This window comes from Mytilinidion resinicola (assembly GCF_010093595.1).
Source record: "Mytilinidion resinicola strain CBS 304.34 unplaced genomic scaffold BDZ99scaffold_1, whole genome shotgun sequence".
Lineage (NCBI taxonomy): Eukaryota > Fungi > Ascomycota > Dothideomycetes > Mytilinidiales > Mytilinidiaceae > Mytilinidion > Mytilinidion resinicola.
The window spans coordinates 2,056,892-2,070,331 of NW_022985437.1; the positions used below are offsets into that span (position 1 = coordinate 2,056,892).

Sequence of the window (13,440 nt, forward strand, 5' to 3'; positions counted from 1 at the left end):
CCCGATTGCCATTAAAAGTGCGACATGCTTGCGCAAGAGGGAAACCCAGAGCGAAGCGGTCGGAGATGTGGAAAGGGGTGTGCCGCCAGAGCCCGCCTCGAGTACGGGCGATACAAGGCCGCCGATACCTCCTCTCGTGCCATCTCACACATTCAACCTAGGCATCGACGGATATCGGGGGCCTGAACCACCGCCCGATCCTTGGAGGGCGTATATGAGTTGATGTGGGATGGTGAAACAGATCTGTTGTTTTCTCTTCCCACTCTTGGTGCCGAAGAGGCACCTAGGTCTCATATCTTTCGAGTTTGTTTGTAGATCTTGACTGAACTTTCAATGAATAATCTCCCCCCAGAGTAATCCTTTTCCCCCCATGATCATGTGACATAATTGCTCCAGTGATAATCAGATTCTTTCAAACCGACAGGTCACTGGTTTCGAATAATGGACCAAATAGTGACGTATGTACATTCGTAGATTGAGTAATTTCGTAAATGGCTATACAAGCTATGCCGAGGGTGCTATATGTCTCTCATCCAGAACTGCTCCAGGGCTTTCTCCTTCTGTACCGGACAAGCTCTCTGCAGTGCTCAGAGTGGAGGTTCTCTTGCTGGCCATCTCCATTGACGTCCCAAGATTCGGTGTTTGAGGTCTCGATCCCGCTGGGGTAAGTCTCACTGGTCTCCCGGCCGAGGTCATTCCGACTGAAGACGTGGGCTTCTTTCTCCGCCTGTCGGAAGTACTGCCTGTTGTACTATTGCTCCATCTCCTTTGCCTCTCTTCTAGACTGCTCTTCGCAGCACGTTCATCAATCTCTGGTGTCGGTGTGGTGCTGCGAGATGAAGACCGAGAATGCGAACCGTCTCTGCCCCGATCCTTGAGTAAACTCGCTCTCCTCGATTTGTTCTTGAGCGAGTTCTGTGTCGAGAGACTGCGACTATGCCCGTGCCCATGATGATGGCTCTTCTCAATATCAGCCAGCCTGCCTCCAACACCTCTCGCCTTCTTCCAGCCTCTCCACCCAGTCCACCACAACCACCCGCCCTCCTCCTTCGCAATCTCCCGCTGTCGCCGTTTCACTCTCTTCCTCAGCTCCGCCCGCCGTTCATTCTCCTTCTCCCAATACTCCGTCCGATACAGCTCCCAATTCTCCCTAAAATCCGGCGTAAATGGCTTCGGCAGCAACAACAACTTCACATAATCCCCACCCGAACTAACATCCTCTTCCGCATACTCCTGCCCATGCTCGGTCATCATACTCCTCGGCCTGCCCTCCCCACTCAAATGCTCCTTCTTCTCCTGGGCGAAATTGATATAGTGGTAATTCCCGCCGGGGGTATTCGCGGACACCAGCTCCCACGGCATCAGGAAGCTCAGATGGCTGAGCGCCTCGATCCACCAGGGCCCCTTCATGACGACGATTTTGCAGTTCATGCCGCGCAGGCCGCGGTTCGCGACGCCGATCCAGCGCCGCGGCCAGCGCACGCCGCGCTCCCACTGCCCGGTGGCCCAGAAGAGGATGGCGGTGATGACGCCGCCCATGAAGGCGACTTTCTCGGCCATGTCGACGACCCAGTAGACAGAGCCGCCGACGCCGGTGCCGTCTTCGCGCGGCCGCAGGAAGAGGGCGTAGGTGAACCAGAGGATCCAGAGGGTGAGGAGGGTCAGGACGAAGGTGTTTTGGCGGCGGCGGGCGCGCAGCGTGAGGAATTGGCTCCGGAGGGAGGCTTCGAGGATGAGGAGGTTCAAGTAGATCTGCGGCGGAGAGGAGGGCAGCAAGGAGGTAGGGTCTGAGGGCGGGTGCGGCGGTCGAGGTGTTTTGAGGGTAGCGAGGCGGGCATTGGCCGATGCGGAGGCTGCTAGCTGCGGCGCGCTGAGATTCGGAGGAGGCGCGCCTTTGACGATTTGGTCGAGCTTGGAGGACATGGTGGCTGTGTGAGGAGGGACATGAGGGATGTGCGAGGTGTCTGGGTAGCCGGAGTTGCTCGAGTATGTATGTAGCGACGCGATATCAGGATGATGTCGAGGCGGCTCGGTAAAACCAAGCGGTGAAGCAAGGATGTGCTGGCAAGCAATAATGGTGCCGAGCTGGGTCGAGCCTCGTACGTTCTCCACTTGGTGAATGGTCGATAGGTGCAATGTTAGCTGTGAATACATGAGGTCTGTAGACGGTCTGCTTCAAGGAAAGGCGAGTGGTTCATGTGGAGTATTTCTTGAAGTAGACTACTGCGGGGACCCGATTGGTTAGAATGGATAGCCTGACATCACTGGACATCTGATCATAGAAACTGTTCATCGCTATACCTTTGTAGGATCAAGTTTATTAGTTTTGTAGCGTGTTTTTCGAAACACTTACTGTTACATTCCGATCAATTACCCAGGTGTATGTGGTGGTAAATCTTGAAGGCTGCTTGGTCAGAGGTCAGGTGACGGCCTGCACGTTACTTCGCTCCCTCGACACGAGACCTTCTACTACACCACCACAGTCAGAGCTCTCATGAGCATCTACCATCGGAGATCCCACGCGTCCGCCAATTTTGTTTTGAAGAGGAGAATTTTGCTCGTACATATGACTCTCAGGAGCGGACATCGCCGGAAGAGTGGCTTGGACTGAGGCTGACGAGACACCTAAAGTCACATTGAGAGCACGAGACAACTGCTACCGTGCGGCGTAGGAACGGCCTCGAATCGCGATATTTGAGGTGTTGCCACGCCTTGCCACGCTTGGCGTGGGTATTGGTCGTAATGCCGAGCGGCCTGCTAAGCTCAGCGAGAGGTAAGAAAAATGGCGACATACCGAGCTGCCTCATCCACACAAGGGGCCGAGTGTATGCGGTGGTAGGGCCCGGCCAGGGCTCGACGGTAGCCAGGAAGGGGTCGAATGGTTTCATCGCGTAATAAAATCTCAGTTCTCATTACTTGAAAAGCGGATGCTGAGACCCAAACTTGGCGAATTCGTCTTTTGTGCGAATAGTTACACCATCGCGAACATTTTGCGCAAAAATAAGAGAAAATGTCTCTTCGAAAGGTTCATAAGAAATGCATCGTTGCAAGCTTTCGTGTCTTCATACTCGTTAAATGGCTGAGAAACACACTACTATGGCGTCTCCTCTCTCTAGCCCCCGCCGGGTTAGCAAGGATGTCACCGAAAGCCATCTCGATGGCGACGACACTTCCGATGTGTACATCACGAGCGAATCTCGAAAGCAAATCGGCCTCACCAGCGCGTGCTTCCTGTAAGATTCCTTTAACGACCGTTTTAGGCAGTTCTAATTTGATGCAGCATATTCAACCGCATGGTGGGAACTGGTATATTCGCTACACCTAGCAGCATTTTTGCCTCTAGTGGTAGCGTCGGTCTAGCCTTATTCATATGGGTCATTGGTATGCTCATCGCTGCCTCTGGCATGATGGTTTACCTCGAATGGGGAACTGGCCTCCCACGAAACGGCGGAGAGAAGAACTATCTTGAGTTTTTCTACCGCAGGCCCAAATTCCTTGCTACTGGCTTCTACGTGAGTATATGATCACGCCACACAAATTTGGAATATATCGCTGACTAAGTCGTTAATGTTAGACCGGATATGTGGTTCTGCTTGGTATGCATCAATTCCTTTGCTCGCTTTAGAAGCGATGCTGATACCTTGTTAGGCTGGGCGGGTTCCAACAGTGTCATTTTCGGCGAATACATCCTCAATGCAGCCCAAGTTGAAGTAAACCGATGGAACCAGCGAGGCGTTGGTCTGGCTTGCATCACTGCTGCGTTCCTCATTCATGGCCTGGCCCTGAAATGGGGACTTCGGCTCCAGAACGTTCTCGGGGTCATCAAGCTGATCATCCTTCTTATCATCATCTTTTCCGGCTTTGTAAGATCACTTTATCTTTATTTGTATAAGTAGCGTTTAGCTAACATCTCATAGGCAGCGCTCGGTGGTCATCTCAAGGTTGACAAGCCTCACAACTTCGATGATGCCTTTAAGGGCACAACCGGTTCCGCCTATGGCATCGTAACAGCTCTCTATAACGTCATCTGGAGCTACATCGGTTACAGCAATGCCAACTACGCCATGTCGGAGATGCGCAATCCGGTTCGGAATCTCAAAATCGCCGCACCTCTAGCCATCCTCATCGTAGGAATCCTTTATATGCTTGCCAATATCGCCTATTTTGCTGCTGTACCCAGGGAAGAAATTCTCAGCAGCGGACGTATCCTTGCAGCAAGCTTCTTCAGGAACGTTTTCGGGCCAAAGGCGGAGAGAGCGTTGAGTGTATTTGTGGCACTGAGTGCTTTCGGAAATGTCCTCTCCGTTATTTTCTCGCAAGGACGACTGGTACAAGAGCTAGGGCGAGAAGGTATCCTACCTTTCTCGAGACTCTGGGCAAGCAACAAACCCTTCAATGCACCATTCGCAGGGCTGTTTGAGCATTGGTTGGTTTCAGTGATCATTATGCTCGCCCCGCCGCCGGGAGATGCGTACAACTTCAGTAAGTGAAGCCGTCCCAAGCCCTCAGTTGCCACCATCAGTAGTTTAGGAAGGAACCATGGCTAACCTTATCAAACCTAGTCCTGAACTTAATCTCCTACCCCCTCTCTATCGTCAACATCTTCGTCTCTTTCGGTCTCCTTTACCTCCATCTCCCACTACCAGTCCGCTTCCGCCACTCTCAAGCCGCTAACTGGCGCCCACCCGTCCGAGCCACCCTCCCCGTAATTGTCTTCTTCTTCCTCAGCAACATCTACCTCGCCGTAGCTCCCTACGTCCCACCGCCAACTCCAGCCGACAACCAGTACAAAAGCTTGCCCTACTACCTCCACTGTGTAGTCGGATTGGGGATACTCGCAGCTGGTGGAGTTTACTGGGTCATTTGGGCAAAGCTGCTACCATGGATTGGGAAATATGAGTTGCGGAGAGCGGTCGTACAGGAGGCGGATGGATGGTCGAGAAATGCTTTTACTCATGTACGGAAGGAACAATAGGTGTGGTATAAGATTAATGGTGGAAGGTGCGTAATATTTGGGAACAAGGATAAGAAACATACAGATTGTAATAAGATGATCACTTTTTTTGTGTTTATGTTCGTTTTAGTACCGTGTTAAAGGTCTGTGTACACCTATCTGGCACTGCTTAAAGAGAGAACATTCATCATTTGACGACTAGCCTTGGATTGTTTGCTGAAAGCTATCGAAAGAACTATACCTTTCCAGGCCTATCCGTCGAGCTCAGCACTAGGACATGAGTCTATGAGAGCTTGGATGCCACTGTCTAAAGCCCTTCGACTCACTTCTAAAAATCCGGACGAGATGTAAGTGAATCATGTTGTTTGATTCGTAAGTTCGCTGGACCACTTCAGACGTCGTTACCTACTAGTACTCCGAAGTGAAGTTAGCTTAGGTAGGCATTTTCATCAACCGCCACTTCACTTGTAGTTCGACGGTCACAATCCTCAAACTCTGCACCCAGCAAACATGAAGCCGAAGGCCTCCCTGTCGACGCCTCCGTCCAGCAGGTCTCCCCCCACGCGCCAAAATAACCTGATACCCGACGAGCAATGGCAGGAAAGCTGGCCCGACAAGTTCGTCAAGATCCAGCCCGCCGGTAGTGGCATCTCTTCGATAGCATACTACGCCATCTCACGACAAGCGCTCGCAGGCCTACAAATCCATCAGCAAGAAGAACACCTCCCCTCAATCAAGCGCAAAATCTGCGTCGTCAAAATCGGCCACAACGCCCTCCGCGACGGCATCGCCAATGAAGTCAAGCACCTCCGCCTGATCAAACCCGCCCCAGCCCACCCCTTCTTCGCAGAGCTGCTCGACGCGAACACGGACCTGGAACACCCCTGGCTCGCAACCACCGCCATCGTGGGCCAAACCCTTCATGATTTCCGCGCGAACCTGGGCCCGCGCGTCGACGACGCGCAGTGCTTCTTCTTCCACCTCTTCATCCAACTCAGCGCGGCGCTGTGCTTCCTCCACGAAATGCAGCCGTTTCCGCTCCTCCATGGCGATTTGCACGACGAGAACGTCATGTGCGATTTCCAGCGGCGGCGGGACTACGAGGGGCTGCCGAATCTAGTGCTGATTGATTTTGGGAGTGCGTGTGTGCAAGATTGGGGGATGGAGTACGAAGCGGGGGAGGAGACGAGGCCTTATCATATCGGGCGGGAGGCTTGTAGGTTTTTCCAGCTTTTGAAGGAGTGGGGGAGGAGAGGGGCGGCGCTGGAGTTTGTTGGGGAGATTATGGAGGTTTGTGGCGAGGAAATGGAGGTGGAGAGGTGTAGTTGTACGGGGCTTTGGCAGCGCTTCGGGCGCCTTGCAGTTGAGCAAAGGGAGGTGTATGCGACCGTTGAAGTGTTGGGGATTGTTGAGCGGGCTTTGCGGGTAGAGGTTTTGGAAAACGCTGCGTTGATTGAGGCAGTGGGTAGATGAGGTATGTTACTAGGAAACGAATCTGCTTACATTTGGGTACCACGTTTTTGTTGAGACCTCCATGGATGACCATGCCCTTAAAAAAAGATCTGCTAATGTAAGGAGATTTTAGAGTGTATGGCCTTAGTTTCTGAATATTAAAAGTCCATGCAACTAAGATAAACTGAAAGTAGTCATCTCCCTTGTGATCTTACCAAATTTATATACACAAAAAACACCAAGACATCAGACTCGTTTTTGGGTGTAACACTGTTTCCAGCAGACGGCGTCATCTAGATAAAGGCATTGCAAATGAGATATAAATGAACAGTGCGATATTGTCGGTCTGCGTATCTTCTTTCACAGCCGTCTGAAGTGGCCTAGAAAGTGGAGACTGTGTAAAGCGACGAAATTCCATGTTGTTCAGATATTGGAAGACAGCTTGAAGCCCTACAAGCAGTGGCAAGAAGCTATATAAACTTACAAGAACGCAATTTCACCTCAAGGCAGCGAGGATTAAGGCATGAGGTTCATGAGATATAAAGATATACTACCACCAAGATAGCAATGGGGTCCACAGCGAAGAAGTTTCGGTTCAGTGTTCTTCACAAATGCGACCCGGGTCGGCTTTCGGACGTCTCGGGTGGACGGCAAGGCTGGCGGAAGGGAAACTTATGTGTTCTGCCACATCTATCAACTGAAGCGGGATGTTTCAATTCATCGACAAAAAGGAGAAGTGTCCGCGTCATCTAGGCAATGATGGTGTTGTTCCTGCATAATGATGTCCTGGAGTGGTGTACGAAGCACTATGTATGGAAGTCGGACAAGAATTTGGCCGCCGGGCTAAGGACCAAACCACCACCATCAGACTGCTTAACGCCGGCCGCCACTCTGTCCAATGCTCTCCTCGCCCGCCTAACCTACGCGTGTCCAACTAAGCCCGGCTGTTTCTCCTAACTGCGACGCTTCTTCTTGATTCTCTGCATAAAAGACGCAGTGGGCGCCTGGCGTGTCTGCTGCCATCCAAGTCTCGAAGTTGCCTCCCTCCGCCCTCTCCCCGCGCTTTCTGCTGCGGTATATCCTCAGCACTCGGTATTCTCCCTCCTTGTCCCCCGGAAACCATTCTCGGGCCCTAGGGTTACTGGGCGCCTCCTCAACCATCCTTCTGTACTCTCAGAGCCAGCGCGATCGCTCTTCATATTCCTCAATGGCGACGTCATCCAGCGAAGGCGACGATCTGCGGGATCGTAGCCAGCAGCCAGCCCTGGCCTCGCAGCAAGTGAAAGAGTCAGAGACTCAACGAAGGAGAGGCTTCGGGAATATGTTCCCTCTCGGCGCAAAGGAAGGATTCAATCAATGGGTTCGTTGTTCCCGCAGATTCAAGCGTGCGCCGACGGTTCTAACGTACAACAGTGGACGAGCTTGTCGCCAGCAATGACAGAACACCGAGTTTTATCATTTATACCTCTCCTCCAAAAACCCCCTACCCACACCGAGACCGGCTCCGCACCAGTCTCGGCATCAAACTCCACAACGAACGTGTCCTCTCAGGATGGAGAGCAACTCGAACAAGTCACGACTAACTCTATCAACGACCCCCACGGCCCGCGACGATGGAGTTCACAAATGGTACATTTGAGTGGCAAAAACCGCGCGCTGAACGAGTTCTCGATTGAGCGTATCGGTGAGCCTGTCGAGCAGAATCTAGTGATGTTGCATGGCTACGGTGCTGGGCTAGGTTTCTTCTACAAGAATTTCGAAGGTCTCAGCCGCGCGGAGGGCTGGAAACTTTATGCGCTAGACATGCTAGGAATGGGTCGGAGCACCAGACCAAAATTTGAGGTCCATGCCAAAGAGCGTGCAGATCAAGTCACGGAAGCTGAAAATTGGTTTATCGACGCACTCGAGGAGTGGCGGGTAAAGAAGAAATTAGAACGGTTCACGCTTCTCGGGCACAGTCTAGGAGGCTATCTAGCCGTTGCTTACGCTCTCAAATATCCAGGACATCTCAACAAGCTCATCCTAGCCTCTCCGGTTGGCATTCCGGAAGACCCCTACGCAGTAAACGCGGCCATGCCAGAGCCTGAGGACTCCACAATGGCAAATGAGTTTCTTCAGGACCAAAACGAGGCCATCAATAACTCCAATCCCAACGCAACAAAGCCTGGTGACAACAACAATTTCCTCAATGCTCGCTCAAAGGCTGCGAAGTCCTCGTCAGGAACCTCAACCCCGTCAAGCTCAGAGCCGCCCCGGAAGCCACTACCCGGGTGGCTCGTGTACCTCTGGGACAAGAACATATCTCCTTTCTCGTTGGTCCGGTGGAGCGGTCCTCTTGGACCACGCCTCGTGTCTGGCTGGACATCCCGACGTTTCTCTCACCTGCCTGACGACGAAGCTCAGGCCCTACATGACTACAGCTATTCGCTGTTCCGGCAGCCAGGCTCTGGTGAATACGCATTGGGCCGCATCCTCGCACCTGGAGCATTCGCTCGAAGTCCGCTGATCCGGCGTATTCAAGGTGTGGGCCGCCAATATATCGGACCGCATTCTGGCCCCATTGTAGACGCGGACGCTCCAAAAGATACTAAGTGCCACAAGACTTCTAAGAAGCAGGTAGAGTCCGCTGCTCCGTCGATCACAGCCAGCGACCCGGACGGTCCCCGTGTCCGCGAAACTGGCATCCCCATAGTTCTCATGTACGGTGAGCACGACTGGATGGACATTGCTGGTGGCTACGCCGCCGAGGAGAAGATTAAGCAGGAACGCGCGCGGTTACTAGCCGACGCAAGCGAAGAGGAAAAGCGGAATGACCATGGATCCGCTAAGGTTGTTATAATTCACAAGGCCGGCCACCATGTTTATCTTGATGGGCCGGAGCAGTTCAATCAAGTCATGCTCGAGGAGATGAGGGACGTGATGCGGAAAGAGCGCATACGGACGCTGAAAGACGGGATTTCAGCTGCGGAATCGTAGCGGATGAAGAGTGACGGCATTTAGCGATTCTGGGTTTTAGATGAACCTTCTTGGCGTTCTGATTGGGGTGGGGAAGAGTAATGTAAGATCTGCGACGCCGCGATGTTCCGGCGTGGGAAGGGGATATGGGGCTTTGCGGCTAGCTGTACCATCAACTTTCGCATATTCGAAACTCGCTCATATTCCATCTATTTTCAGGCTGACAGAGTGCTACGCCGCATGCACCGCCCACTCGGCCTTTTCTGATGGATTGTCTGATTCTGCTGCTTTGCTCTTTAGCATCCAAGTATAACTATCTCCCAGCGCTGCTTTGGCTGTCTTTTTCTCGACTACTTTGATGTTATCCACTTCGTTCCTCGCCAAAGACAGCTGAAATCATGACAGAAATTCCCCAAACAGGCGACCTCTGTCTGGTCAACGCTCACATTCTCCGGCGATCACGCCCAATCGTCAAAGATCTGCGCAGAGTGCGCAAAGTTCCAGATCAGAATAGCTGCTAATGTACCAGAGGAAGGAGTTCTTCACACTTATATTGTGTCATGGCTCAGCATTCGTCAAGGATATGAAGATGTATTTCCTGGTTTTCCAAGCACGGAAAAACGGGCCACGAATAGCTGCCTTCTTTGTACCCTCATCAGAACCAGCTTGCTAGTCGAGTTCCATAAACGACCCAAGTGTCGAGCCCGCGAAGGAGAAGAAGTCCCAGATTACTCTCACAGCATCTTTGAACGAGAGGGATGAAGATGGATCCGCTCTTTCAATGCTTAAAATACAGGGACCCCATCACCTCAAAGTCCAGGTGCGCACAAAGGAGAGAAGAGGGAACACGGAACTTCTAACGTACGAAGCTGCATTTCAGATTACATCAGGTTAGTAAGAAAAGCGGAAGTGTCAGCAAAACATGTACTCACGATCTAAACTAGAAGCTACATCACAACAAAGTCTGCTCTCTCACCCGCCAACGTTAGCAACATGATGCAGTGGCTGCGCAACTGCGATGCAAGGCATTGCTTCTGCGGTGCCGCCTCAGCTGGGTTCACTCCAACTCGCCTTCTTGCAGTCAACGATGTATTGCTACGAATAGTAACAGGGAAGCCTGAACACCACAGATATGCCGCTCTTAGCTACTGCTGGGGCCAGATATCCACGGGAAGAGACCTCTTCTTGACAACCAAATGTAACATTACTGCAAGATTATCCAGTCTCCAAATGAACGAGCTTCCTCAAGCACTACAAGACGCTGTTCAAGTCTCACGAGCTTTGAGCGTAGACTACCTTTGGATAAATGCCATATGCATAATTCAAGACGACTTCGAGGACTGGAGCAAAGAAGCTTCGAGAATGGGCACGATATACAAACACGCCTACTTCACCATTGCCGCCACAGACTCACAATTATCGTTTGATGGCTTTCTGCGAGACCGCGAACCATCTTGCAGGACAAACTTAGGCTTTACCTTCGAAGAGATTGGACCTATCCGTTCGCCAACCGCAGTGACCGAAACTGGAACCATCTACTTCCGGTACCCGCTTGAGACCGGGATCGACGAGCATCTTTCTACGTGCGAGTGGGACCAGAGAGGTTGGACTTTGCAAGAAAAGTTATGCTCTACCCAAACGTTCTACTTCATGAAAGGCGTCATCTACTACGAATGTGCATCATCGTGGTGAGTCGAGAATCTGGGCTACAAACTCCCTCGCCGCTTAGAGTTTCCTGTACTACTAGCAGAGTCGAAGCGCCCGACCCTTCCTGAGAGGATCGAGAAGCGAGAAGACTATCTCTCAAACTGGTACAAGGTCGTCCAAAGATATGCGTTTAGGCAGCTGTCTCATTCTAGAGATAAGCTACCTGTGATGGAAAGTCTAGCGGCGCTGTTGAGAGATATAGTTGACGATGTTTATGTGTGTGTGGCCTTTGAAAATCGGATCTGTATCGTGGCCTTCTCTGGTATTCGGGTTGCGGCTTGACTTGGGACCTTCCTCAAGGAGGGTACCGCGCACCGACTTGGTCTTGGGCGGCTAGAGATGGTAGAGTTTTCTGGGATGAATCGACCTTCACGCGGGGATGGAGATCACTTATCGAGGTCTCTAACATATCTCCTCATCGACAAAGTCAACACCACGGGAACCGAGACCACAATGAAAAGATTGATACACAATTAGAGCTGGTCGCACTGGTGGCGCCATTAAAAGATGTTATGTTAGCATTCTTGGAGCAATACAACGACAAGTCATATGAGGATGAGTGGATCGACATTGACTCCTGGGACTACTTCGAAGAACTTGGATCATTCAGCGTTGACGACGGCGAAGACATGCTGATTACTTTCGCTGATACCCAGATGATGCTGGTCGCGGAAAAAGTGGAAACGAAGAATTCCCAGGCTCTACTTATCCAACCAGATGGTGATCCCGGATGCGTTAAGCGCATTGGCTAGTTTATACACAAGTCAACTGATGGAACGTTGACGGAGGAAGATTTCGACGATAGAGACTTTGAGCCGATTCGGAGTGTGTTTCAGCGTGAAAGGAGAGTGTTGGTGTAGTTCTTCTGGAATCTTCGTAGGGATGGACTTCATGAGCGAAAGGACAGATCACGTGCTTTTCAGCCAGGTTTTAGAGAGTAATAAATAAACGTCTACCAAATGTAATGTACTTACCTTATATATGGCCTAGAAACCATTGAAAGGAATATGAACTTTGCAGTGTGATAGTCACGCGGAGCGGGAAGACGCCCCAAAATTGCAGGTCGTGGCGATCCACCTCTCCGACGTCCATTCATCCTAGACTCAACGACGCGGTTCTCTGTTCCACTATCTTTTGTCAACGATAGAAATATTCCGTCCGGGTCGTCGAAGTAGACGATGCTCTCGATGTGACCCCTTGGCCAGGATCCTGTTCCTGGGGCTCAGATTAATGCTCAGTACTTGCATAATCAAGCCTGCACTAATTCAATTCATAAATACTCCTTTTCCGAGATGAGTGACGATCTTGATAGAAGCTGGCTCTATTCAGTAAGGCTCCTAATATTAAGCGCGAGGCGGACGTGATACCGCGATCCTACGCGTCTCTCCTGAGATCTCTCAACGACACCACACCTCACACGTTTGGCTGGCACAACGGCGATGTCTTCCAAGGACGAAACTCTCGAGCTCGTGGAAAAGGCCATTGATAACATTTCTAACATCCATAGAGCCCATAACCTGTTGCGGCGGCTTAGCCGGAATTCCGAATCTGTTCGCGACTTTCTAGCCGAAGAGTTATTGACCACCGAGAGCGAAGTCTACTCAAGCAATTCCGAAAGTGAGGACGAAGCCGCATACCGTCCAAGTAAACGCAGGCGAATTCCCTATGCGCATGTACGCTACCAGAAGTGTGCACAGTGTCTCGAGGAGTTCGACATAACAGACAACACTACCGGGTGTTGTACTTGGCATGAAGGTGCGTTGCCATTATAGGTCAACTCCTCCTTACTAATGTCCTCAACAGGCGAGCTCGAATTAGACTACGAAGCTGACACATGGATCGACTGGGACGAATATGCCCATGGTCCTAGAGATACACTACAACACCGCGAGGAATATCCGGACGGGTTTACGTGGACCTGTTGCGATGAACCAGGCGATGCCGAAGGGTGTGAGAGTGGCAGACATTCAACAGTGCATGGCGAACCTCCACAAAAACGCAAGCGGTACGAATATGAGGAGCTCCGTGAACATACTGGTACGCCACTATCCTTCCATCACTCATGCAATATGACCCTCGTGTCCGCTAATGTGCTTGATAGGCACACTTGAAATAAATTGGGATGCCGACGAGTGGGTGGATTGGGATGAGGATACCATTGGTCCAATTGATTGTACGGAAAACCGGAAAGACTATCCCAATGGGTTCAAGTGGACGTGTTGCGGTGGTAAAGCTGATGATGATTGCTGTGAGGAGTGAGAGGGATAGGCAGGCTTGGAGTCACAAAAGTGGTAGTCCACGAATTAGTGCGCTTACGATAAGGCTTAATTTCTCGATCTTCAAGAGGTAGTCTCTTGTTCTGTGGTGTTGAG

The 13,440-nt window shown here is 51.4% G+C and overlaps 6 protein-coding genes across 6 annotated transcripts; 5 read left to right on the top strand and 1 right to left on the bottom strand.

Moving 5' to 3' along the window:
• Window positions 1-107: 107 nt before the first annotated feature.
• BDZ99DRAFT_17495 (uncharacterized protein) lies at window positions 108-2,428 on the bottom strand. The gene is made up of 2 exons (XM_033713003.1): window positions 2,354-2,428; window positions 108-2,223 (listed from the first exon to the last, which is right to left on the bottom strand). The coding sequence occupies exon 2, from the start codon at window positions 2,152-2,154 to the stop codon at window positions 505-507; it is 1,650 nt and encodes a 549-aa protein (XP_033584475.1). The 5' UTR covers window positions 2,155-2,223; window positions 2,354-2,428; the 3' UTR covers window positions 108-504.
• A 554-nt stretch (window positions 2,429-2,982) lies between these two features.
• Window positions 2,983-5,220, top strand: BDZ99DRAFT_17350 (amino acid transporter). The gene is made up of 6 exons (XM_033712992.1): window positions 2,983-3,233; window positions 3,281-3,512; window positions 3,575-3,596; window positions 3,649-3,863; window positions 3,918-4,482; window positions 4,563-5,220. Exons 1-6 carry the CDS (start codon window positions 3,076-3,078, stop codon window positions 4,973-4,975), a joined length of 1,605 nt encoding a protein of 534 aa, XP_033584476.1. The 5' UTR covers window positions 2,983-3,075; the 3' UTR covers window positions 4,976-5,220.
• Window positions 5,221-6,795, top strand: BDZ99DRAFT_17351 (uncharacterized protein). The gene has a single exon (XM_033712993.1). It carries the CDS (start codon window positions 5,465-5,467, stop codon window positions 6,425-6,427), a length of 963 nt encoding a protein of 320 aa, XP_033584477.1. The 5' UTR covers window positions 5,221-5,464; the 3' UTR covers window positions 6,428-6,795.
• Window positions 6,796-7,613: 818 nt separating this feature from the next.
• Window positions 7,614-9,382, top strand: BDZ99DRAFT_513755 (alpha/beta hydrolase; the record flags this gene model as incomplete). The annotated part of the gene is made up of 2 exons (XM_033724747.1): window positions 7,614-7,766; window positions 7,820-9,382. The coding sequence occupies 2 exons, from the start codon at window positions 7,614-7,616 to the stop codon at window positions 9,380-9,382; spliced, it is 1,716 nt and encodes a 571-aa protein (XP_033584478.1).
• Window positions 9,383-10,369: 987 nt separating this feature from the next.
• Window positions 10,370-10,774, top strand: BDZ99DRAFT_360764 (uncharacterized protein; the record flags this gene model as incomplete). Its single annotated transcript, XM_033714678.1, has 1 exon — window positions 10,370-10,774. A coding segment is annotated over one exon (405 nt), but the record flags the coding sequence as incomplete, so codon positions are not given.
• Window positions 10,775-12,164: 1,390 nt separating this feature from the next.
• Window positions 12,165-13,280, top strand: BDZ99DRAFT_565250 (uncharacterized protein). Its single transcript, XM_033727456.1, has 2 exons — window positions 12,165-12,823; window positions 12,872-13,280. The coding sequence occupies exons 1-2, from the start codon at window positions 12,508-12,510 to the stop codon at window positions 13,177-13,179; spliced, it is 624 nt and encodes a 207-aa protein (XP_033584480.1). The 5' UTR covers window positions 12,165-12,507; the 3' UTR covers window positions 13,180-13,280.
• Window positions 13,281-13,440: the final 160 nt, after the last annotated feature.

Coding starts and splice junctions, on each gene's coding strand:
- BDZ99DRAFT_17351 (XM_033712993.1), top strand. CDS start 5,465: ATGAAGCCGAAGGCCTCCCTGTCGACGCCTCCGTCCAGCAGGTCTCCC.
- BDZ99DRAFT_565250 (XM_033727456.1), top strand. CDS start 12,508: ATGTCTTCCAAGGACGAAACTCTCGAGCTCGTGGAAAAGGCCATTGAT. Junction 12,824..12,871: donor GTGTTGTACTTGGCATGAAG/GTGCGTTGCCAT, acceptor TGTCCTCAACAG/GCGAGCTCGAATTAGACTAC.
- BDZ99DRAFT_17350 (XM_033712992.1), top strand. CDS start 3,076: ATGGCTGAGAAACACACTACTATGGCGTCTCCTCTCTCTAGCCCCCGC. Junction 3,597..3,648: donor CGGATATGTGGTTCTGCTTG/GTATGCATCAAT, acceptor ATACCTTGTTAG/GCTGGGCGGGTTCCAACAGT. Junction 4,483..4,562: donor GGGAGATGCGTACAACTTCA/GTAAGTGAAGCC, acceptor TATCAAACCTAG/TCCTGAACTTAATCTCCTAC.
- BDZ99DRAFT_17495 (XM_033713003.1), bottom strand. CDS start 2,154: ATGTATTCACAGCTAACATTGCACCTATCGACCATTCACCAAGTGGAG.